A 23,137-nucleotide genomic window follows, 5' to 3' on the forward strand; every position below is an offset into this window, starting at 1 on the left:
GGACCTTAGGACTAGATCCACCGTAGTTGCTGCTTCACTCCATAGCATCTGTGTTTTATGACACTTAACATTTGCTCTCATAAAGTCCCTTTAATACCCGGGTTTCTGTTGTGACAAATGTGGAGGAATCTCAGTCTCACCAACACTGGCTGATGAGTATCTATGCTTCTAGATAGGTTGTCAAACAAAACAACCTCCCTCATCTCACTGGTGGTGGGATGTGGTGGCACTTGCTGAATGATCCTTGCACAAGGAGCAACTACAAGACAGCTTCTCTTCCTCCTTTGTATTTTTGGTGCTCCATATCCCAGAAACATGCTAACCACAGCACTGCAGAGCTCAGTACAACTTCAGGTAGAAGTAATAGTGACAGTACCCTGTGCTAGAATCCCTTTTACAAAACCCATGTCATCTTGCATATTATACAGCAAGCTGTGGTGCACTGAGAGAAGCAAAGGCACTCCAGCGAGGCTGGCTGTTTCACTAGGTAGCAGGAAACCCTAAGATCTGTCAGGAATCACATATTCTTGTGGATCCCAACATGTTAAAAGTATAATGTGGTATCTATAGGGGGAAAAACAGAAGCTAGATTTCAGCAGTCAGGCTTAATTAGCAAGTTAGCTAAGCCTGATATCAGCCAAACTGTTCATCTCATCCATAACATTTCCTCAGAACTGGGGGGAGGGGGGGGGGGAAATCAGATGCTAGACACAAGCTTTTGGAAACTGGAAAAACAGGTGGGAAGAAAGAAAATGGTACCTAACAAACAGATTGCAATACTCTCAACTCCCTTGTTTCAGCTATAATGCATAATATACTTAATAGCGAGTATGTCTAAGACATAGACTAACTCTACTTGCAAGGAGAAAGGGTGTATCTCTCCAGTCTGTGCTTAGAGGGTATACAGGGGAAAAAAAAAAAAAAAAGCATTATTCCTTGCTGTGGGTGAGTCTGCATGTCTTGATGAAAATTAAGTGTAATCATGTTAAGAACATTCAATTGTTATTTTTTTCTAAAGCAGGCTTTAGCTATGTGGATGAATGGGGTTTTGGTCTTAGAGCTGCAGAAAGTGACTTGTTTAAGATCATACCAGAAGGCTTTGACAGAACACTGGATCTGTATGCTCTAATGGGCACACAGATACCATATATACTGGTATATTTTTATTTACTGGAGGTACTCTTCAGAGCTTTGTAGTGCAGATGCTGTTTTCTAGCCACAGCAACCCTTTAAAAACTTGAAGTTACTTCTCCCAGAGAAAACTGGGATTATATCAAGGCAGTTCAGTTCCTCACAACAAAACTCTGTGCTTGGTTTCCAACAGCAAAATTGTAACTTTGCAACTTTTTCATAAGAATTAAATGGAAACAGAAATAAAGGGGGAAGAAAAAGCTTTTAGAGTGTTAACTCTCCACGGCAGGAGGAAGCCAGCATGGGCATTGAGCTCGGCACACTCATCCCCTTCTCCCTGCTGAAAGGGACACAAAAAGAACTCTGGCTAAGCATTTATTTTTCTGCTAATGTGAAAGTTTTCTTTTAAAGAGGAAGCAGATTGAACAGAGCACGAGAAAAGAATTTGACTCTGGCTTATTTCCAAAGGTTTTTTTCCTGATGATTCACTGTTATCACTTGTATTCACATTACAACCAGCCTCAAAAAGAAATACCCAAAACCGAAACCAACCCCCCCACCCACCCACCAACAAAAAACCCATACCACAAAAGCACTAAGAAATAGAATCTTTCCTACTGCTAAATTCTGCTAATAAGCTATATAAGAAGAGAATCACGTAAGATAAGAGTGCCTATGTTCATTCACATTTGAGTAGTAACATAGCTAAGCCTCTAGATCTGGAACTTTAGAGCACATCTAAAGATGGTGAATCTCCAAGGTATTAAACAAAATGGTTGACACTGATTGAACTTCTTGTTTTACTTCAGCTATATAATAAAATAGAAAACATCTAAATATCTCTGAAGTCTAAAAAGTTTAAATTTTCGGTATAGTCTTTCCAGTAGTTTTATTTTCAAACAGGAGTTTGTTTGGATATTCAGGGAGGAGACATAACTGCTAATTCTCTGAAAACATGAACAATACAAATTTTTATATTTGTGAGAGCCCTCTCACCTTCAGCCCTGGTGGCAGTCAATTGTGAATGCCCAGTTTATGCAGTAATTCGCAAACATACCACTTTCACATAGGCATTCAAGCTAAAAGGAGTCAAAGCAAGGCCAAAAGAAGGAGTGCTGGTAGGATTGCTTTGTTATTGTGTACGTGATTAAAAGAAAATGAGGACGCTTGCCATAGGTTTCTGTTACTTACATCTCTTGACACAACCTAGCACACAATTTCATCCTCCCTGCCTGCAGTGATATTAACAGACAGGTAAGGATGTAAAGCTAACTTGAGCCCAAATACTAATCTATAATTGCGGTAACATTTTGTTTCCATTTTCAGGAGTAGAGGTAAGTTTTACCTGCAGACATACTCCTGGGGAAAGATTGGACGAGCAGGGCTCAAGGCAGCAGGATTTACAGTTCAACTGATTTTTTTTTTTCTAGCTCAAGTGATCAGCACAAATACTACTAAAGTACTACTAATAAGAGACAGATGCCATGCCTTCTGACCCCATCCTGGCCATACCATGACTTCTGGTTTATTTTTTTCACATAACAGAACTATCTGCCATCCTTGCAACCAGAGCTCGATCAATTCTAGCTGGAAGAAAGCCTGTACCAAACAAACAGGCTTATTGTTTAATATGACTGTAGCTCTATGCTCTAGACATGTTTTCATACAAAGTCAACACCCACAATTTCTTGTAAATACCAGTTACAATAGGATTCCGAATTCCCCCCTCACCTCCCAGTTTCAGGACTCCTACCACTAACACAGATCATTACATTTTTGGATTCAAACATATAATTCCCCTCCCGTTTGCCACTCCCACCCCAAAGGGTTTGTGGGGAGTTTTTGACACCCATCTAGGAGGCCCAGGCTTATTATTTAGTAGAAGGGTAAGACCCAAGGATGAAAGCGTGGTGCTGTCCTCTCTTTTAACGTTTGGAGCCCATATGCTCATGTGTATCTATGACACAGACCAGCATTACTTGGGTGCTGGCGTTTAGGACCCTATAGACTGGCCAGCCGATACTTGACAGAGAAAGCCATCTCTTTTTCCTCACTTTGTTTTAGTTGTGAGGCCAAGAACATGAAAGAACAGCAGGGAGCGTTTGCAAAATCTCCACCCTAGCTTATGCCATTAGCCATGCAAGAGCTGCACTAGCAAAAAGCCGTAAGAGAACAAACTGGTTTATGCCAGCAGAGGTCAGTGGGTGACTCTCTTGCCAAATGTTTCAGATGCACATTGTGTATTACAGATAAGGTTTCAAAGTCAGCTACGTTCCCTCACCCTGGAACACTGAAAGCCATTCTTTGACTAGATGCAACCATTTTGCCCTTTTTGATCCTGTTAGCCTACCCAAACAAACAATGCTGCTGCTTTGTTATGTTTACTATCTCCTTGCTTTTCTCTTCAAAATGTTTTTAGGTTTCTGGCAAACAAAATAAAGGTATATTATCCCATGAGGCTAGGAAGGGAGAGGAGGTAGTTTCCAAAGCTAATGCCTATTTTTAAAATTTCCATTGCAGCTCCCTACACTAATGTAACTGGTCAAGCGGCCGAGTGTGTTGCTCTGGAATGTACAGTGTATGCTGCTTCATCAGCCCGTGAAGCAACACTTCAATGCTATTTTTGTAACTTACATATAACGAAAAAACCAGTTTGCTTAATAGATAAGGAAGACAAAAATCCTTCTCAAGATTTGGAGAGACCTAATGCTTCAATATTTAGCTTAATTAAAGAGAGACAGGGAAGAAGCAAATAACATATATTAATATACACTAGCCTAAGAGATCTTCTGACAGTAAGGAGGTTTTCGCCAATTCCGTCAATAGGTACTATATCCCTGAATATATGAAAAATTTACTCATAAGCAAGCTTGGGGGGCTATTTACATATTTAACTTAAAAAAAAAAAAAAAGCTATCACTCACCCTTCCAGCATAGTCTCTTCTCTCAGACTATTACATAGCCACAAATGTCCTTCCCATCCACCTCCCATCACAGAGAACAAAGGTCCAAGGAATTTAAGAATGTAATTTGCCTATTAGTCTTTTCAGTATTCTATTTCTAGCAGTTATAAATTACTATACCAGGTTAAAAAAATTAGAAGTTATATCAGACCTAGGCACAAGATCACCTGGCCCTGAAGCTGAGAGTAATGAGGGAATATCAACTCACACAGCCTTTTTCAATAATAAAGTAACAGTCATTCTACCTCACACATAAGCCTCATTCTTCTGTTCTTCCTTTAACAGTGATACTCTATTTCCATGCATCTTTGTTTTTAAAGCTGACAGTTAGGATCTTTTCCTCATAAAGTTTCTTAAATTGCTGCCCATTTGCTGTGGATAAAAACCATGAGCTCTTTAACTATTTGTCAAGTTAATATCAACAGTAATTAAGCAGCTGTGGTACAGAGGCTTGGGGGAAAAGGTGTATTGAACCTCACATAAACCGTAAACTAACATACTGCACAATTACATACAAATTTAATCTCGCGTCATAAGTAGTATGATGAAAGGTAATGCATCTAAACAAAGCTTTTAGGTGACAGTAACAACATGAGGATTTTACCAGTAGAGAGTATCTGGGGACAGTGCAGTCACTCTGCTTGATCGCTTCTTTCCCCGTTTCCTCTCTCACTACAGGTCGGCTTTGTGTCATCTTCTGCCACAGTCTCATGTAACTTCTCTCTAGACCCAGCTACGCTGATGCAAAGGCAAGCAGCACAAGTATCAAAAAGAGTCTTCAGCACTGTCAGCCTGCAATCAAGGCCCCCCACGTCATTCTCTGCTCCAGCACAGAGCTCTGGAGAGAAGTTACTTGAAAGTTTGTTTGGAGGGGGTGGGGGGTGAAATATATATTTTTTTTTAATATATATTTATTTATTTATTTAGTGGCAGGCACCTGACTTCAACTTGGGTCTGAAATGATAATATCCTTCTCAGCTCAAGATGGAGGCATCTAGTTTAAAAAAGTGTAGAAAAAAAAGAAGGGTAAGCACATAGCACATGTGCTTGAAGTCTGTATCTGGCCTGAACTCAGCACCTACATACTTCTACCATCACAAGTTAGTCATCAGGTACCAAACAATTCAATCCAAGCAGCACGAATATCACAGCAAGCCTGGTTCAGGGACACAGAGCTGGGGAGAGAAAGATGTCCTAGTCCCGCTGCTCCCCCAGGCATCATGGGAACAACCAACTCCTTTACTTCACAACAAGTTTACCTGAAAGGTGGTAAAAATCAAAGTACAGCTCTAATGGGCTTTTTAAAAACAGTTAAGAGGCAAAAATTCTAACCCAGAAAATGTTTATTTTCAAAATAAAAACACTTTTGTACAGAACATTGTATATCTGGGTAAATCCAAATACAGCAGTCTCCATGATATGACGCAAGGGTTTGCTTTCAGCACAGTCCTTTCACACTCCAGCAATCAGAAGGCAAGCCCAGCAACTGGCAGGGGGGGGATGGGGTGGGGTGGAAATCGCTCTTATCTGTCAGAACACGTATTTCTAGAGTTCCTTCTTCACAAAATGTACCTAGAGGGTAGAGTACTCTCCACCTCAGATTACACAGCTATTCACACTATAAAAACAGAGAAAGAGAGGACAGGAGATTTTCAATAGGACAGATGATTTATGAAACAGAACTGCAAGTCTGATACATAAATCTCTTTTGTTTCTAAATTCCTCTCTCCTGCCCTCCCACACACACTGATGTAATTCCCAGGAAGGTATAAACTGTGGATCGTTAGGTATATATACAGTGCAAATACTGTGCAAGCAGAGAAGTCTATACCCATATTTTGTTCTAGTGCTCAATAAAAGCAAGTTGATTCTTCTACTATTCAACTGTACATTATTTATAACATTGCATTCTAAACCTTATACGAAGCTTATACAGTAGTTTCCATAACCAAACTAAGCGTATTTATACACTTTGTGGTTCTCCAGATGCAATTTTCATGGCACCTTCTTTTCTACAGCACTGAGTACACAAGACCCCATCCACACAGCACAATAGAATTCTTCAGCTCCATCTTTGCTGTACTCATGCCTCATTAACATCATGCAAAATATCCTTCTACAATCCTGCAGAGCCAGATACAGAAATATGACTGGACTGTTAAGGAGGAGGCCACAGCACTAACCACATTTTAAGTGCTCACAAACTGTATGCAACCCATTACATCTCCCTTTTTATTTATTTTTAAAAGCCTTTTTGATGAGGCAATCTTTCTTTCTCATCTGTTACTACAACCAGGGTGTCTCTTGAGAACATTATCTATTTATGTTTATGCTGCTCTATGCAACTGCAAGAATAACTCACTTTACACTGGCCTGTAGCTTAGAAAGTCCTTGCTTTTTAATTTTTTTCAGAGGTAAAAAAATTCAGGCTTCTGATTCCAGTGATTGTTTGTCATTGCCCCTTTTCCTGATAACAAAATTCAACAAGTTACCATCTTTCATCCACTTGTAGCTGGCCAACAGCCACATGAACCACTACCCCCCTCTGCTTAACCAAGCCCCGGTCTGGAGGCATCCCTCTTCACCAGGACCAGTGCTGATTCTGCAAAGAAGCAGTTGTGCAGTTGCAGCAAGAGCAGGGAGAAGAGAACCCACAAAACCAGGAATTTAACAAAGGGTACATTCTGTTTTAGACAGTGGTCACTCCACAATGTATACCAGTATGTTCATACCACTGTCCTCGCTAGGCAATGCTAGTGCTGGTGCTGTGGAAGCTTTCAGCAGTGGCCTCCTCTCATCTGAGCAAAAATACAAAGTGCCACCCCCAACTGCTTCTGCTGCATTTTTTAAGTCACTCGGAGAATCTCCTTTAAAATGGCCAATGTGCACTTTGAGTACTCTATAAAACCAAATTATTAGTGCTTGGAGACTGCTCAGCTGCAACTTTTAGGGCTTCCTTTTTTAACTTAAGAATGCATCGTTGTTTTAGAGAATTCTTAGCTTCTATTTGATCATTTATGTTCCGTAAGAGTCTGTACTGCAGCAGAAGTTGGCTTGGAGTTAAGCACAGACCTTTCACTGTTTGGTTCTGTGGGGAACGGTGCCCTGAATTTTCAGAACATCTGTATCTTTTTGTGATCAACTTCAAAACATAAATAAACCTGCAGCACAGATCACTGCGTGAATAAAACTCTAATGGCTTAAAGCCCCATCTCCTTTCAGGAAAAAAGTTATTGGCATAAAAGCAAGGACTGATGCTATCTGATTTGCAAAGTCATTTAAAAAGAAAACAATGGCCTGTGGGCAAAGACCTTCATTAAACAGTTTTCCCAAGTATGATTTGCACTGAGATAAGTGAAAGTTCTTTATCCTTTTTTACCCAAAAGGGGAGGAAAGGAAGGCACTGGCTTTGTAATCTCATTTGATTAAACAATTCACTGTAGGCAATAATATTACACTGGTGAAAGAGTACGCAATTTAAAGGCAGTCACAGCTTCAGTCTTCCATTCCAAGTTCTTGTTTCAGACTGAAAGACAAGTAGAAACATGAGTTAGCTTGTAGCAAAACACTGTTTGGAAACTCTTTAGACAAATTAGTGGAAGCCCCGACAATAAACACAGCTGAAGTTAAGAGCCAAAAGAGAGAGTGGATATACCACTTGTTTTGGGTAAGAACCAACATGTCAGAAAAATCATACAGCAAAATCTCAGATTCTGAAGGCCACACAGACTGATCTTGAGATTTACCTGACAAATTGGGATGTGGAGGGCTCTCCTCTCCCAATTCCGAGCTGCTTATCCCACTTAGAGCAGAGCCACGCCACTGACACAATGGCATACATACCTTTTCAAGTAGGCATGGACATTGTCATAGCCGTGGTACTTGGCCAGATAGACCAGGACACCTGTAGCACATCGGCCATCTCGCTGTCTGCAGAAGCTACAGTTGCAGATTCCACGACATGGCGGGCACGTCCAGGTCTAGACAAAAGACAGACAACAAGCCTTTTTAACTGAACTGGAATGCCAGACATGATTCACACCCGCAACTTGACAGAGGGCCCTGCTCTGCACAGAGTTCTGCAGTGAACATCAGTGCTGCAGAAGTTGTCTAAACCAGTACAAGTGTATAAATTCTTCAGTCTGCATGGGATTAAACTCTCCTTTGCCTGCCTTGCACATAACCACAGGAAGCATTCCACTCTGCTCAACTCCTGCACCACTTCAACAGCCCACAACAGCAGCAGCACTTTGCCCACAATACAGTTCCTTTCCATAGGGCATTAAGCACTAATGCAAGGCAAAAAAGAACACTATTCTGATGTTCAAACACAAGAATATTTTGGCAGCTGCTCTGCTCTCATAATTTACTCTGGCAAACAGAGCTACAGAAGTAGTAACTACAACAAGTTCTACACAACACAAGCTTCTATGATTCAGTTTGAATCAAACCAGGACTGCATTATGTACTACAACACTGTAAGCAGTTCCCCTCCTAAAACTCTTTCACTATGAGTAACCAATGCGCCTCTCTGCTCAAGTTAAGCACAATAAAGCCAATATTCAAAATTGTCTTACCGGATCCAGCAACGCCGTTCTGACATCTTCCCCATACCTATTGCGCAGGCACGGCCCACAGAATTGGCCTCGTACTCCTATGCAATCAGGGTTACGACAATTTGTCTTGGTGTCTATGGTTTTTTGGCGACACTGATGACAGGTGGATCCCTAGAACACAGGGAAAGTAGTTTAAGGAACGAGACCTTAAAGATGGTTCTTTAGTTAGGGGAATAAAGCATTTAACAAGCAATCTCTTCGGCAGCTAGCAGTGCTTATCCTGAAACAGAAAGCCATCTTGCAAGTTTGAATCAAGACTGTTTTAACATTGCATCTTCAGTGTCTGTTAATCATTTTCCTTGGCTGGTATTGCCTAGGTACTACAGTTGTTCCAGGGTGAAAACAAGCTAACTGGCTTGGTAGAGGCCATTCTGTACATTCAGGGAGAGATAAGAGATGACACTTCAAGATCTCAGGCATACTTCTCCCAAAAATCACATCCTTCCTCTCAGTGAAAGGGAGTCTGCTCTATTTGATGCTAAACCACAAGCAGGGAATAACAAGAAAATTATTTCACAAAGTATGCATTTTACAAAGTTGGAATATACTTACTATGGCCCTGTTATATACTTTCTCTCTTGCAGATCCACAAATATTATTCAGCTCTTCCGCTGTTATCTCCTCAACTGGGCGCACAATGTGTGGAAAAGCCATGGCACCACGGTGACCCCTCCTGGGAGCTCGGGCTTCATGCTGAATAGTGAAGACACAATACTTTTAGTATTGCTTTCAGCAAAAAGTCTACACAAACAAGGTGGGGATCTTCAAAGCAATGCCAAAGTCTCAAATACCCATCATATATTTAAACAAAAGATATAGATCTTTGCAAAGACATATGATATGGATACAGCTTTAGCACCTTGACTTGATCTGTCACCTTCAGGGTGCAGAAATACTACTGGATCTTGCTTAATTCCTGCTGGAGTGCAAGAGGAAGTAATTTTTCAAGGATAAGGCAGGGGGGAACGGAGAACACATACAACATGCTATTTTCTGTACTTCTTCCCAGGCCATGGCATACTCATAACGTTGATCAACTCAGTATGAATTGCTATTTTCTTGAAGGGATACAAAACCACCTTCATGATCAACCTGCAACAGGAGAACTAGAACCTCAACATACCTCCAGGTATTCATCATCAGACATCTTTCTTCTTCTCACTAAGATGTACCGGTCATCATCTTCCTCTTCTGGTAAAGGAGTAGGAGGACCTTCAATCAGGGACCTGGATCTCGTGTGAGGCCGAGAACTTCGGTCTGGGTTCCTCCTCAAAGCACTTCTGGGCAACGAACGTCTTGGAAGCCGCTTTGGTCCCTGGTAAAGTTGAAAAGCCCCTAATGAAACAGGCCCAAACCCAGACAGCTCCTATCCCTACTATGAATTCCTCCCTCGAAAGACATGGTTTCCTTCTGCCTTTCCCAAAGATGGAGTCTCCCCCTGTCCCAAATCAGAAACCACAAGGTAAAAACATCCTAGGCAAATTCATCTTGGGCATTCTGCTAGCTGCAGAGAAATAGTCCAAAGCACTTTTGTGTCCATACAGGTGTAAGATCCAATAATTCCCCCATGCAGCAGCAGAACCTGTGTCAATGAGGAGTTGTGATTTTTAGTGTTGTTCCCATCTTCACGGAGCTTACAGGTATATTAGCAGTGAAATTCATTACACTGCCAATTCACAACCCAACCTTCTTTAAGGACCTAGTTGGGCCAAGTGTCAGGGTTTTTTTTTCAAGGCTCCAAACTTGCAGAATATTCAGGCTTGAGCTTCAAAGTCTGAGCTGCCCCCCTTATCTCCAGCCTTTGTATAAATACATATTTACACAGCACCTTGTTTAGTTTTATTGGCCTGTGGAGACACCTAACCTTTATGAATTAATCTGTTCTGCCTTATACAGTGCCAAATCAAAAGAGAATTGCACAATGAGAATGCTTGTTTTAGGAAGCAATAAAATTCTGAACTGGACTTTGATTTACATGGTTTATTATGTTTTTTAATTGAGAGTCCTGTTTTTGTAATGTCAGAATTGGACTTTCAGAAATCTGAAGGCAAATATAGTAAGTTTATACTTACATGACTGACAGTTGGCAATGATTTTCTCCCACCAAAGATACCAGAAACATTTTGCAACTCAGCCATTAGTTTTGCAAGCTAACAAGGGAAAGAAAAAGGAAGCAGAGCCTTAAAAGGGTGTTTATGTGCCATTACACACTATTAGATTAGGGCAATTGGCTAGAAGTACAATTACTTATAGGAAATGCAGTCACTCTTCAATTTTTTGCCTTATTTATGTTCTAGTGACTGCAAGTAATTTGAAAATGCCTAAACTTAGTACGTTGAAGCCTTATTCTTTAGGCTTGCACCCTATGGATTTTTACTGAAGTACTTAGGCTATGGATTTTCACGTGCCAGTGGACATAAAGTATCGGCTTTAAATATTAAGAATGTAAATTCCTCTTAATGCATTCACATCATTCCCAGTAAGAGTTAATTTGAACAACCAAAGAGGTCCCCTAAAAGTCAAGTGGTGGGGGGAGAAGGAGGGGAAGAAGCAGAGAGCGATCCAGGGAAACACTGAGTACTTGCCATTGCTTTGTTTTCCTTTATGTTTAAAGCTCTTTTTTCTAAAAACACGGCACCCTTTTCTTCAGAGTCAGAGTCTGAATCCGGAGCAGGCACCAGCTTTTCAGGAAGAGGTTCCATCTCACCCTTCCTCCTCTCCGATCTTCGAGGTGGAAACTTCAGGGCCACTTTTAGAGGAACTGGGCATTTCTGCCTTCTCTGAGCTACCTCACTGTCAGCACTTGTATCGTTCTCCTCGGAATCCGATTCCAATTTCTGTTAACAAACCAGAATGGAAGCATATAAATCCAAGTGAGTTGCTCTGCAATTAAATACAGTTAGACAATATTTTGTTTGGAGGTGGTTAAAGAGGCTATCTGGCTGAAATGTAGATGTTTAAATCTCCAGTCCTAGTACTCTAGTATATTTTAAGGGGAGGCTGGGGAGAAAGAGGGCAGGAGGAGAAGGGGGCATGGGGATAAAAAACTCTAAGGGAGAACCACACTACCGCCACAACAAATCAGAAAAAGGAGCTTGCTTTCAGTTGCAGCAGTCTTAGCTGTCACTTGCAGGTCTAATAGCAAAGATAGTTTGTGTGTGAGTGTGAAAAAGAGAATTGCCTTCAAAGGGCTCAATTTTGCAACATACTGTATTTGGCTATAAAAAAAAAGCCACGACACAGTTCTCAGCACAGTGTCAAACCCAAGTTTGTAAACTGTCAAGAATAGTCATCTCACAGCATCAACGATACCAAGTGAAAACTTCCTTCTAGAGCCAGTCAATGAAATAATTATGAATAAAATCCCAATATTTTCCTATCTTTGAATTCTGATGCCTTGCTTACAACTTTTGCAAGAACCAAGGGTTCAGTGAGGACAGAAATTGATTTATTTGGTTAAAAGGCCATTTTGCAATAGCCTTTGACTTTTAGGTTTAGACTCAATAAGACAGTCTTATTTTGGTAATATGTAACAACAGGCTTCCTGCTTCATATGCATAGACCATCAGTCTCAAATGGCAATCCTTATTTGCACAGGGTTTTTATTAAACCAGGTACATGGTTCTGGTTGCTCATTATGTGTAGTTACTGACTCCTTTTTCTTACGTATCTATTCCAGCTTTGTCTCCTACTTATTCCCTTTACTGCTGTGTATTATTTAACTCAGACATGTCCTCTTCCAATCAGACTTCTTCTTTTCTAGTCATTCCTCAGCACGTTAAGTTACGACAAACCTATTTTAAGCCAAACATGGTAGTACTTGTGTCTTCTCTACTAAATACCAACTGTTGGTCTTTTTAAGCAATAAAACTGCTCTTGCACTGATGTCAAGGAAAAGCAGGAAGGTAGATTTCACCACCTATCGCTATTTCTCTACCACTAACGAAGTACAGCATTTCCTGTTACACAGTCAGAGTGCAGGTTAGAGTCTAACAGAGTAACATCCAGCAAGGACATTTTTAAGAGGTATTATATTTCAAAATCCTTATGGCAGATTTTATTCTGAACTTGCAAAGCTCAGGAGCTCGGGGGCTTTTTTTACGGAAACAAAAAGAAAAAGAAATTATGGCTACTTAGACTGTACATTAAGGAAAAAAAATGATGCGTCTTTCTGACAACATTTGACTTTCAAGCTGAAGCTGCCATTATTCTTCAATTAAGAATGTGTAACAATTTAAATTTAAAAATTGCAAACTAAAACCAACTGCCTTACCAATGCATCTTGAATCTCATTTTCTGAAAAGCCACAGAAGGATTCATCATCAGAGGCTTCGTGAAAAATTTTTGCCAGTTCTTCTCTATTACCCGACCTAAACTTGCGTTTCTATGAACAATAAAATATCCTTTAACTGAAGTTGTACAGAAAATGATTCACATTAACAAGTGCAGTATAAGCAAATAGCTTTTTTAATAAAGAAAAAAAAATAGTTAAGGCATTTAACAAGGTTTCAGAACCGCGGTTGAAAATTATCAGGCATGTTAGGTTAGGTGACATTTCAAAGGCTAAAATAAATAGCTAATCTGTTTCCAATGATTACCACCTAGAAGCACAAGTGAAGAGTGAAATGAAATTACAGCATATAGCATAGATTTATAACTACTATACAAAAACATAAGCAAAGCAAGTAGTTTTAATCGTGCACAAAACATTTACTAGCTTTACATTTTTGCAAGCTTTACGAGCACTACACGCTCAGTTTTATTTGTTCTTGTACTGTACTTACCGTGTTTGCAAAATTATCAGAACCAAAACTGTCACAACTGTCATCAGAGGATGAGGATGTTTCCATGGGAATCAGTTTCGTATTTCGGAATGCTGTTAAGTTTTTCCTTCCTGAACAAGCTCGGCGCTGCAAAAGGACAATAGCAACATCGTTAATAAGAGAGACCTACTGTAGCATACTAGCTTTTGAGAACATCCTTAAATTGAAGTTTAGGAGGTTTGAACACTTTAGGATGTTTAACAGTCTTGAAAATGAGTCAGCAGAATTATCATCAGCTTTGAAATAATTCCCAAAGTTAGAAATGGGAATAGTTTCTGCTCTGATACACCTTCTGGTCATTGTTATAGATGAGTTTTGTTCAGTATTTACAAATACTTGTTTTATGCAAACAGCCAAGTGGAAGTATACACAAACATCATATCCTTCCCCGCTCGTTATAGATAATGCTGGGAAAAAGTAAAAGTACACAAATAGTACCTAGAAATCTGCTTTGATTTATTAATTACTTTTAGTTTGAGGCAAACACTAAATACACTGCAGCTGTTAAGGAAGGGACTAAGGATCATACCCACAGAAAAGAGGAGCTTTTAAGCAACTGTTCTAGACACAACAGCTTGGTGTTTTGTTAATTTTATTACCAGGCTGAAATAAGTTTTTTGATGGGCTTCAGGTTTTCATTTCCCAGGGAACGCTTCTACTGGCACCGACCGCTCTTACCCGCCCAGGGCGGCGGCGACCGAAGGCCGAGCCTGCTGCACCCACACTTAGGAGCTGCCCAGGTCGAGCGCTCTGACCACCGCCCGTTCGCAGGCCCCGCCGACTGGGACAAACACTTCATAAACGCGGTTTAAACAGTAACGAGCCAGAGCAAACTGAAGACCACCGATCAGCACACCGCGTTTGGCCGGAGCCGCACGGCAGCACCCCCGAGGCCTGCCCACGCTTCACCGTTTTGCGGGCGCTTAAGAACAAAAAAACCGCCCGGCCGCGGCACGGCCGCGGCCCCCGGCACAGAAGGGGCCGCTTCTGGCGTCGCCTGCCGCGGCCGAGGGGCGCGGGGGGAGCGGCTCTGGCGCGGCAGGCCGGGCCGCGCCGGCGGGCCCCGTGCCGCCGTGAAGCCCAGGCCGGGAGACCCGGGACGGCCATCGGCAGGCAAACCCGCCTTCCCCGCTGAGGCGCGGCCGCCGGCACGGCCCCGCACGCCGGGCAGCTCCTCTCCCCGCCTCCCACTCCGGTGGTGCCGCCCCCACGCACACGCCGCGGGGCCGCCCGCCCCGGGGCCCCACGGCGGCCCCCTCCCCCGCGCCGTGAGGCACCTCCGCCGCAGCAGCCGGCGCCCGCCACCGCCCAACGGCCGCCCTCGCGCCCCCGCTCGTAGCGGCGGCCGGGGCAGCAGCGAGGCGTGAGGCGGGGGCGCTGGGAGGCCGGGCCGGCTGCGCCCCGCCACAGCCGCCCGCACCCCGCCGAGCGCGGCTCCGAAGCTGGGCCCCCCCATCCCAGCCCAAAGACTCGCCCTGCCCGACCCCACCAGCCTCCCCGCAGCCCGGCTTAGCCCGGCTTGCCCCGGCCGTGAGACCCCGCAGAGCCCCCGGGCACCCCCGCAAGCACCACAGCCCCCTCGCCGCCGGCAGCCGCCGCGGCGACCCGCAGGCGGGCAGCCCCCCGCGGCGGGCAGCGCTCACCTGCGGGCGCGGCGGACCCATGCTGGCGGCGGCGGAGCGAGCACCGGGGAACTGAAGGTTCGCGCCAAAGCGGCTGGGACCGCGGGGGGCGGGGCCCGGCGGCGCCTTTCCCGCGTTGGCGCCCGCGTCCTGGCAGATGCAGCTGACACCCCCTGGGGACCGTGCACCCGGCCTGCCCACCCCGCGCCCGCCCGCCCACCCCTGCTGGGGAGCTGGGGAGCTCTCTCGGGACGGCCCCGAGGGGGTAGTGCGGGGACCCCTTTTTTTTTTTTTTTTTTTATTGGCGGTGCGGCGTTTGTGGAGCTGCAAGGGCCTGGCCCTGTGGCGCGAAAAGCGCCCGGTCGGAACGCTGCGGGACTCGCGTGCCGGGGGGCGGGGGCGGGCGCGCGTGCGTGCGTGGAGGGCAGGGCCGCCCCGCGCCGAGCCGCCCCGGCGGGGTGCGGGCCCCGGGCCCCGGGCGGGGCAGCCGCGTACTCCCTGGCTCTCTCATTTTCAAATTTTGTGTGTCAGACCTGGGTTTGCCGCCACCACTCTGAGGTGAAGCCCCCGAACCTGCCAGTTTTCAGGGGCAGAGGGGGCTTCTCCACGAAAGGCGGGCGGGGGCCTGCGCCCCCCGGGGCTCCCTGCGCCCCGGGGCCCCGCGCTCGGCAGCGCCTGCCCGGCCGGGCCGTGAAAGTGCACTTTGTTAAACAACCCGCGGGCTGCCCTGCGCTGCCGCCGTGACTGCAGCGTGGTTTGCCGCCGCGCCACGGGGAGCGAGAGCGCGGGTGATGCCCGTTGCCGCCCCTCCCTTGGGAGTACAGCAGCGCGACGGGATTTTACAAAGAAGTTGGCTGCGTTGCTCTTCGCAAACAAAATATTACTTGAAGGCAGGCCAGAAGAAAATAGATCATCAGTCATTGTAAACCATTTTACGTAATGTTTGTAATATCGCATTAAATCAAATACAGCCGTTAAACCCAGCAAAATAGCGGCTGCGTGACCAGTATTTGGCAGCAATAGTAACGGGAGAAGCCCTGAAGAAGCTGTATGGGATTCGTGGCCCCCGTGTTTGCTATAATCCTGCGTTTATCCTGCGGTTTGACCAGTGCAACTGTAGCCGCTCAGCATTTCCAGGTGCCTTCCCAGCAGCAGGCGAGTCCCCGTTGCAATCGGCCTGAGGGAAGGAGGCCCCGTGCACGTGCAGCCCGCACGCAAAGCTGCGCCGGTGTAAAGCAAACCAGGAATCATCTCTAAGCCAAAGCCTGTAAATAGGCAACAGCACAATAGAGTACAAGAGCCCTCGCGGAGGTTTTCTGTTTTCTGTGGGCATTATTCTTCCTGCGCGTGCTGCAATCTGCCGTGTAAAAGAATCTCCATTTTAAATAAGCCCGTAATTACATACCTACCTGCACCGCTGGCTTCTCGGCACACGCACAAAAGCAGATGAACTAAACCCGGTTCTCCAGAGACCAGACCACACTCGTTTCCTCTAAATCTGCATCAGTGGAGGATTGCCACCCAGATGGTTTCCAACCAAGACAGCTCTGTTGGGAAGGGGGTTTGTTTCTTGAATTTTGATGTAGTTTTACTTCTTTCACAAAAAAAAATCTACAAATACTAGTTTACTTAACGGAAGAAGAGATCCAGTTTCTCAACAGTAACAGCCCTTAACATCTTGAGTCATGATTATCCGGATTTTACTATAAAAGTAGCCAACCTTCACAGCTTTTAAGAGCATCATATGAAATGTTATGGAGTACTGATGGCGCTAGCTGAATCCGTACTTCAGACTGCAGTTAATTTTCCATTTAATGCTTAATGGAACAGCATTCTTCAAACAACATATGTAGTCGAATGGCTTTAAAATTAACAGGCCAGAGCAGGGACTTTGTGGGGAAACTGGACAGGACATTTTGTGAACTGTATTTTCAGCCTTTTTTTTTTAAATATGTGAAAAAGAATTAATTTATTGAAAATTGTGTATGTCAGCTCAGATATTTTACAGAGGACTGGGGAGAAAGGGGCAGGAAAGGGAGAAGAGAAATGGGAAGTATGTGAAGGGCAGGGGCTTCCCTTCCTGCGGTACAGTGCAGGGTACCGGGAAACGAAGGTCTGTAACTCAGGAGATGGCTGTTGTGACCTGCGCCGCCGTCATTTCCCCTGTTTTCATCTTCATGCCCTTTGCGCCCCTGTTCTACCCCGCAGGGCCCAGGTGTCCTCGGCGGATGGGCAGAACAAACTTACCAACTGGCAGAAAAAGTTTCTTCGTGTTTGTCGAGACGTAGGCAGCACCACTGTCTTACATCCAGCTATTTACAATAGCTGAGGACATGCAAAGCTGAACCCAGGTGAGCATTGCGTTTTCAGCCACATTTAACTCAAATTAGGCTAATGTGAGTGGAAGAAAACATCCCTGCCTGTTTGGTCCCCCAGTCCAGGTCCTGCATGGCCTGTCCAGCACTACCAGCCTCTGTCTCCCCTGCTGCCCAGCTGCGGGGTGAGCTCACCCCTCAGTGCTCACATGTCAGCAAAGATTATCTGGAGTATTTTATCAGGCGTTTCCAAGAACATAGTCTCTTAAATTCTCATCTTTCCTTGAAATGAGTTGCCAGTACACAGTAGCGGCCCTTGGAAGACCTGCTAAGGGAGTTGGCTGAAATTACAGAGGGACTTGTAGTCGATTGAGCGTGCAATGCTTTCTGCATCCATCTAGGGGAATCGAAGTTGTTTACATATTAGGAGCTTCAAGCAGTAGCAAGAACATGGACCTCCAACAACAATAGCTCCATTGTGAGAAACAGTAAATGTGACCTTTGTTCCCCCGGGGCGAAGGACAAGGGCTGTCCTGCATGTCACCCCGCAGATTTCGGCTGTCGGCATTGCAACACAGCTTTTCTCTCCAGAGGCAGGACCCCTGCTGCCCCATCCCTGGACTTCCTGCACACTTCCTATCTTAACTGTGGACAACACACTTTAAGCTCTAGTTTCCTTTTTTTTTTTTTTTTTTTGTAAATTGAGGCAATACATTTCTACCTGCCTAAAATAGCATGTGGATCCATTAATTAATGTTTGTGTGATGCTGGTAATTATTGTGATGGGACATGCACAGTGACACAGATTTACAGATGCAAGTATTTCAGTGGAAAGGGAGAGTTTGGATTCTCACGACCGCAGAGTACCTGTAACACAGTGCAATAGCACGTATCTTAGCTCCATAGAAAAGAATAAGATTACAGCCACTAATGACAGTAATTAAAAATTTCTGTAAGAGCTGTCCAATCACCTCTTCATCTGAGCAAATTATAGTGTGTTACTGAAACTCTTAGTGCAATAAAATGAAGCTAAAACCATTTTGCATTAAAATAATCAGACATTGATTTATGATGTAAATTGTAAATCGGTAACCTATAACACACACTAATTGTCTGTCTTTCTCTTGAAAGGTGTGTTTCTGTAAAAGATCTGATCAAGCATATGTATTTGTTCACATGTCACCCTCCAGTGGCTAACACTACTATACAAGACATAATAAGGTGTATAATCAGGTAACCTGCTATTGATTGCAACCCAGAGAGGACACTTGTTCTTATACAGAAGCAGGAGGATGGCCACTTTTGGAGATTTAATTATAGTTAGACCTCTACGTGTTTGCTGGACATTAATTTTTATGAAGTACTTTTTTACTGTAAATACTTTGACATTGTGCTCTGATAGGTAGAACCAGAATTTGTACAATAAATGTAAATTTAAATATTTAGTGTGTATAATCAGTTTATCGCCAAGACCAACTGTACCAGCTCCACAAAATAACTCCACAATGCAATTAGTATCTTTTTTCCTTTTTTCTCTCTCCAAGAAAAAATATATTTTCCCCTTTTAATTTAACAGGTTTGTATCTCCTTGTGCTTTGCTTTAAGTTTGTTATTAGTAAAGGCTGGGTGCAAATGCATCCTCATGTTGAATTGAAGGTGGTCATATCTGAGCCTATTTGATACTGTGTTTCTTTGACACAAAGTGGCAAGACCATAAAAATGGAAAGAATAAGAGAAGGAAAACCAAAGGAATAAATACAGGCCAGGGAGAGAAAATGTGCAGTTGATAAATGCCTCTAGGAACCTATGTTCATCAGTGCACTAAGAAAATGGCTGAAACACGGTCAGTTTTGATAGAAATCTTAATGATTATTCAAACTATACATCGTAGCAGATCATTTGGAGCCCAGAGCATTGTGATGCACATTATGGAAGTGTAATTATAATGCTCATTTGAGTATCCTGTAGCCATTCCACAAAATGCGTAGCAAAAAATGCTGATCAAAAGTAGCTGTTGTTGATATGCAGTAGCCACTTTTAAAAGCTCAAGATCCCAGCCCTTTCACTCTTGGGCTTTGATTTATATTTCCCTTTGAAAACAGAAAAATAGATTAAGTCACATCATAAAGAAATTGCTTACGAAATGTTCTGCAAATGCATAGCTGTGGGAAACAGGAGGCTATCAGAAAATAATCAAAAATGCTTACTGCAGACTGTTTTTTTGCCCTTTTATATAAGCTTTGCCACTGCCTCTTTGTGAATGTTGATTTGCATCTCCTCCATCAGCCCTCAGCGAGGTGCGGAGTCGGGGGACAGGCGGTGGCTTAACCTTCTCCCCAGGGACCTCTCTCCTGGCAGCTCCCTCAGGAGGGAGGAAGGGGGGGAACAGGTAGAAAACCTCCCCCGGGGCTCGCTCCTGCCTGCTGGGGGGTCCCCAGAGCACACCTCAAGGTTTCAGGACCTTCTCGTGTTTTTTCACAGCATGAGGGAAATGCCCTCTCCCTGCTGCAAGGAGCCCTCACCTTTCTTGCTAAGGCAGGAAAATAAATGCGTAAGTTGAGCCCCAAGTGTATTGAGGTACTTCATTCTACGTAGCACAGCGTTCGTGTCTGCAGTCCGTCAGCACCTGCAAAACGGCCTCATGAAGTTCCTAGGAGGAGGCAGCGACCCTGGGGGCAGGCAGGCGGCCGGGGAGGGAGCGGTGGGATGCGGCTGGGGGAGCGTAGGTGGTGCTGGGGTGGGAGCTGCAGTGAGGGGCCGCACGCTTTACCCCGGCTCTCAGCCGCCCTGGGCTGCTGCTGCCTCCCGCGCCGTTCCTCTGTCCTCTGAGATGTTCAGCTCAAATGCCCTGTGTTTACACGTACTCAAACGTGATCTTGGCAGACCCTTATTAGTGTTATTGCCGTAATAGACTTCTCCTCCATAACCTCTAACTTTTTGCAACAAACTGGCTTGAACTGCTAAGCTTTGGCACTTCATTAGATAAGAAAATTATGTAAAAATCCTTCTATGGTGGACACATATACAGAAAATAATTCTGTCAGATGTAATTTTCAGAGGTAGCACAGCTATTTGGTTCCATTTTAGTGACGTGAGATGTCAGGAGGTCTCTCGGTTTGGGGTTTTTCCACAATTACAAAAGCAACTGCCTGTCTTTCCCAGCCTAAAGTCATAATAATAATAATAATAATAATAATTAGGTCAAAGTGCATTCTCTAACACAGTCAAAAAAAATCAAGTGCTTATCTTTGATGCATGGTCCAGTATTCTTGGCAGCAAGTTTAGAGAAAGTCTTAAAATACTTGGGGTTTGATCCTCAGCAGCAGCAGCTGAGCTGGAGAGGAGGACAGTGGTGAGGGGTGCCCTGGCCAGGGGCTGTTGCTCTGAGTGTGTGTGTCGGCGGGGGCCGCAGAGGGTTTGGGCTACTTCTGCTCCTTAAATCAGCTCAGCAAGTTGCCAGATCATGGTCAGCTTATGGGGTTTTGCTGTGTGCCCAGGGCGGGTGGCGTTGCTGTCAGACATGGCCAATTGCTAGAAAATAATCAGTGGGAGCAGGTTAGAAAGAGCAAAACTGCAGTAGCAAATATTTTCTTTAAAAAGTAAACAATGACCAAAACCACCTATCCCCATTTCACACCAATCTCAGCGAGAAAGCAGGTTCTCATGGGGCGTTAGCTCAGCCGTGGCAGCGCTGGGGGGAGGCGCGAACGGCCGCTCTCCCCTCCCAGCTGAACAGGAACTGGGTTTGCTTTCTCTAGCATTTCACAGAAATAATGAACCAGCAGCAGCGACACCTGTGAACCCCAGCCCTGAAAACCAGTGTTCCTGGGAGCATGGCAGTGTTTTGTCCGCTGGCATGGCATCACTGAGATCCAGGTGTGGACGGGGAGACAGAGGGGCCATTGGCGTCCCCCCTGCTACAGGCAGGTCTCAGCAGCATCAGCGCAGGATGACCAGGTCCTACAGTCATCCCATCCCACCCCACCCAGTCAGTATGACCAGATCCCCCCAGCACAAGGGTACAGCACACCGTGGCGGCAGTCAGACAGGCTCAATCCCGGGCAGCTGTGTTCCCCAGCAAAACGGGGTCGGACAGCCACCCCATCTCCCCTCTCTGACCATTACTTCTCTTTATCTTCCTGACAAGTGCAGCACAGGCATAATATTTTGGTATGTGCTTTGAAATCAATAGGAGACCAAAGCAACAACTAGAAATGTTGCAAGAGAGAGATTACAGTGCTGCCCAAATCAGTCACTGAGCTGGGTGAAATTCCTGCCCAGGCCATAAAAAGTGACCTCTGCAGCTCCACTGCCCTGGGGTGGATTGACGGTCTACTCATGTCACAAAGGGTTAGGAACAGCCTGGGGTTGCTTATGATTTTGGAGACCCTTGGACTGTTCAGTGGCTTGTCACCTCTGCGACAATCATCCTTCTGTGAATTTGCAAAGGCTCCATGGGAAAAGGAAGGGCTTGTGTGATGGGTTGAGCTGGGAGATGAGTTATTCTGCCATTTCATCCTCTCCCCACCCAGGCAGATGAGCAGCTACAAAAGCCCTCTGAGCAGCTCTTCCCCTTTCAGAAATGCCTTTGGCTCTGTTGAGCAAGCTGCATGTGGGCAGCCCCCTCGAGCCCTGGCTGCATGTGAACAGAAGCCGTCTGTGTTTGCAGGACTGGGCAATGTTTTTGTTCCAGGGAGTCTCACATTCATGTGCTGCCTGCTGTGCTTAGGAGCAGAGTTTCACGGGTGCTGGAACTGCCAGCTGGTTTGCAGCACAGCAGCACACATGCCTCCGACCTGCAAGACACGGGGAACACGCGCCTTGAGAGCGCAGTTGCTTGGCCCCTTCCCCGCACAGCACAGTGCCAGGCTGCTGGGCTGGCTGCTGGTCCCTCTGCGGAGCAGGTCCCCAGGACACTTGCCTCTACAACCGGTCCCTCTGACGGCAGCAGCAGGTACCCCAGCGCTGCTGGGGAAATTTGTGTACTTAGGAAGCCAATATCCACCAGGGTCAGATCCAGCTCTGGGACATCTTGCCAAGCTAAAGAAGAATGATTTCTAACCTCGGTGTTAAGTGCCTGTTCTCCATCCTCCTGTTTTTCTTTTCTTTTTTTAAAGACATGCTTAGGTATATGGGAAAGACAAAAAAAAGAAGCTTAAAAAAATTGAACCACACATTTTGTTGGCAGAAAAAGAAAGAAGTCTAAGCATCATTTTTGCTCATACCATGAGGACGTCAGCTGCGGGGGGAAGCCTGTAAGGTTTCAAAAAACCAAGGACCGTAATGCTGAGGTTAACCTGCTCTTCCTGTCTGAGCTGAGCACCGCTTCCTCCCTCCCAGCCCGCCGGCTGGGTTAAGAACTAAGGCTGGAGAGACGCTGCTGTTCACCCTGAAACCTTTCTGCCATTTTCTGGCATCTCAAGGGAGCTAGGCAACTCTTGTGATTCCCACAAGATCCAGAGTAAAATGTTGCCGAATGAACAGATTCTGTGTAAGCTCTGACAGTCAGAGTCTTGAATTTTAATTAAAAAAAAAAAAAAAAAAAAGAAATTTGTATCTGATTTTGTAAACATTCTCCCCATTGGATGCAAATACTCACTCACTTTGGATGTCCAGTTCTGAATTTGCCTTCATGAGTTCTCTGCTATTTTTCATCATCCATTCCAG

The 23,137-nt window shown here is 44.8% G+C and overlaps 1 protein-coding gene across 1 annotated transcript; it reads right to left on the reverse strand.

Moving 5' to 3' along the window:
• Positions 1–5,901: 5,901 nt before the first annotated feature.
• On the reverse strand, positions 5,902–17,313 carry CDCA7 (cell division cycle associated 7; the record flags this gene model as incomplete). Its single annotated transcript, XM_082311462.1, is given in 14 exon segments — positions 5,902–7,620; positions 7,938–8,074; positions 8,672–8,821; positions 9,263–9,403; positions 9,834–10,025; positions 10,783–10,860; positions 11,296–11,547; positions 12,984–13,094; positions 13,495–13,620; positions 15,177–15,227; positions 15,229–15,330; positions 15,333–15,409; positions 15,412–15,661; positions 17,299–17,313. Coding segments are annotated over 14 exon segments (1,713 nt in total). The 3' UTR covers positions 5,902–7,589.
• Positions 17,314–23,137: the final 5,824 nt, after the last annotated feature.

Source organism: Platalea leucorodia (genome assembly GCF_965183815.1).
Source record: "Platalea leucorodia genome assembly, chromosome: 5".
In the NCBI taxonomy this organism is placed as follows: domain Eukaryota; kingdom Metazoa; phylum Chordata; class Aves; order Pelecaniformes; family Threskiornithidae; genus Platalea; species Platalea leucorodia.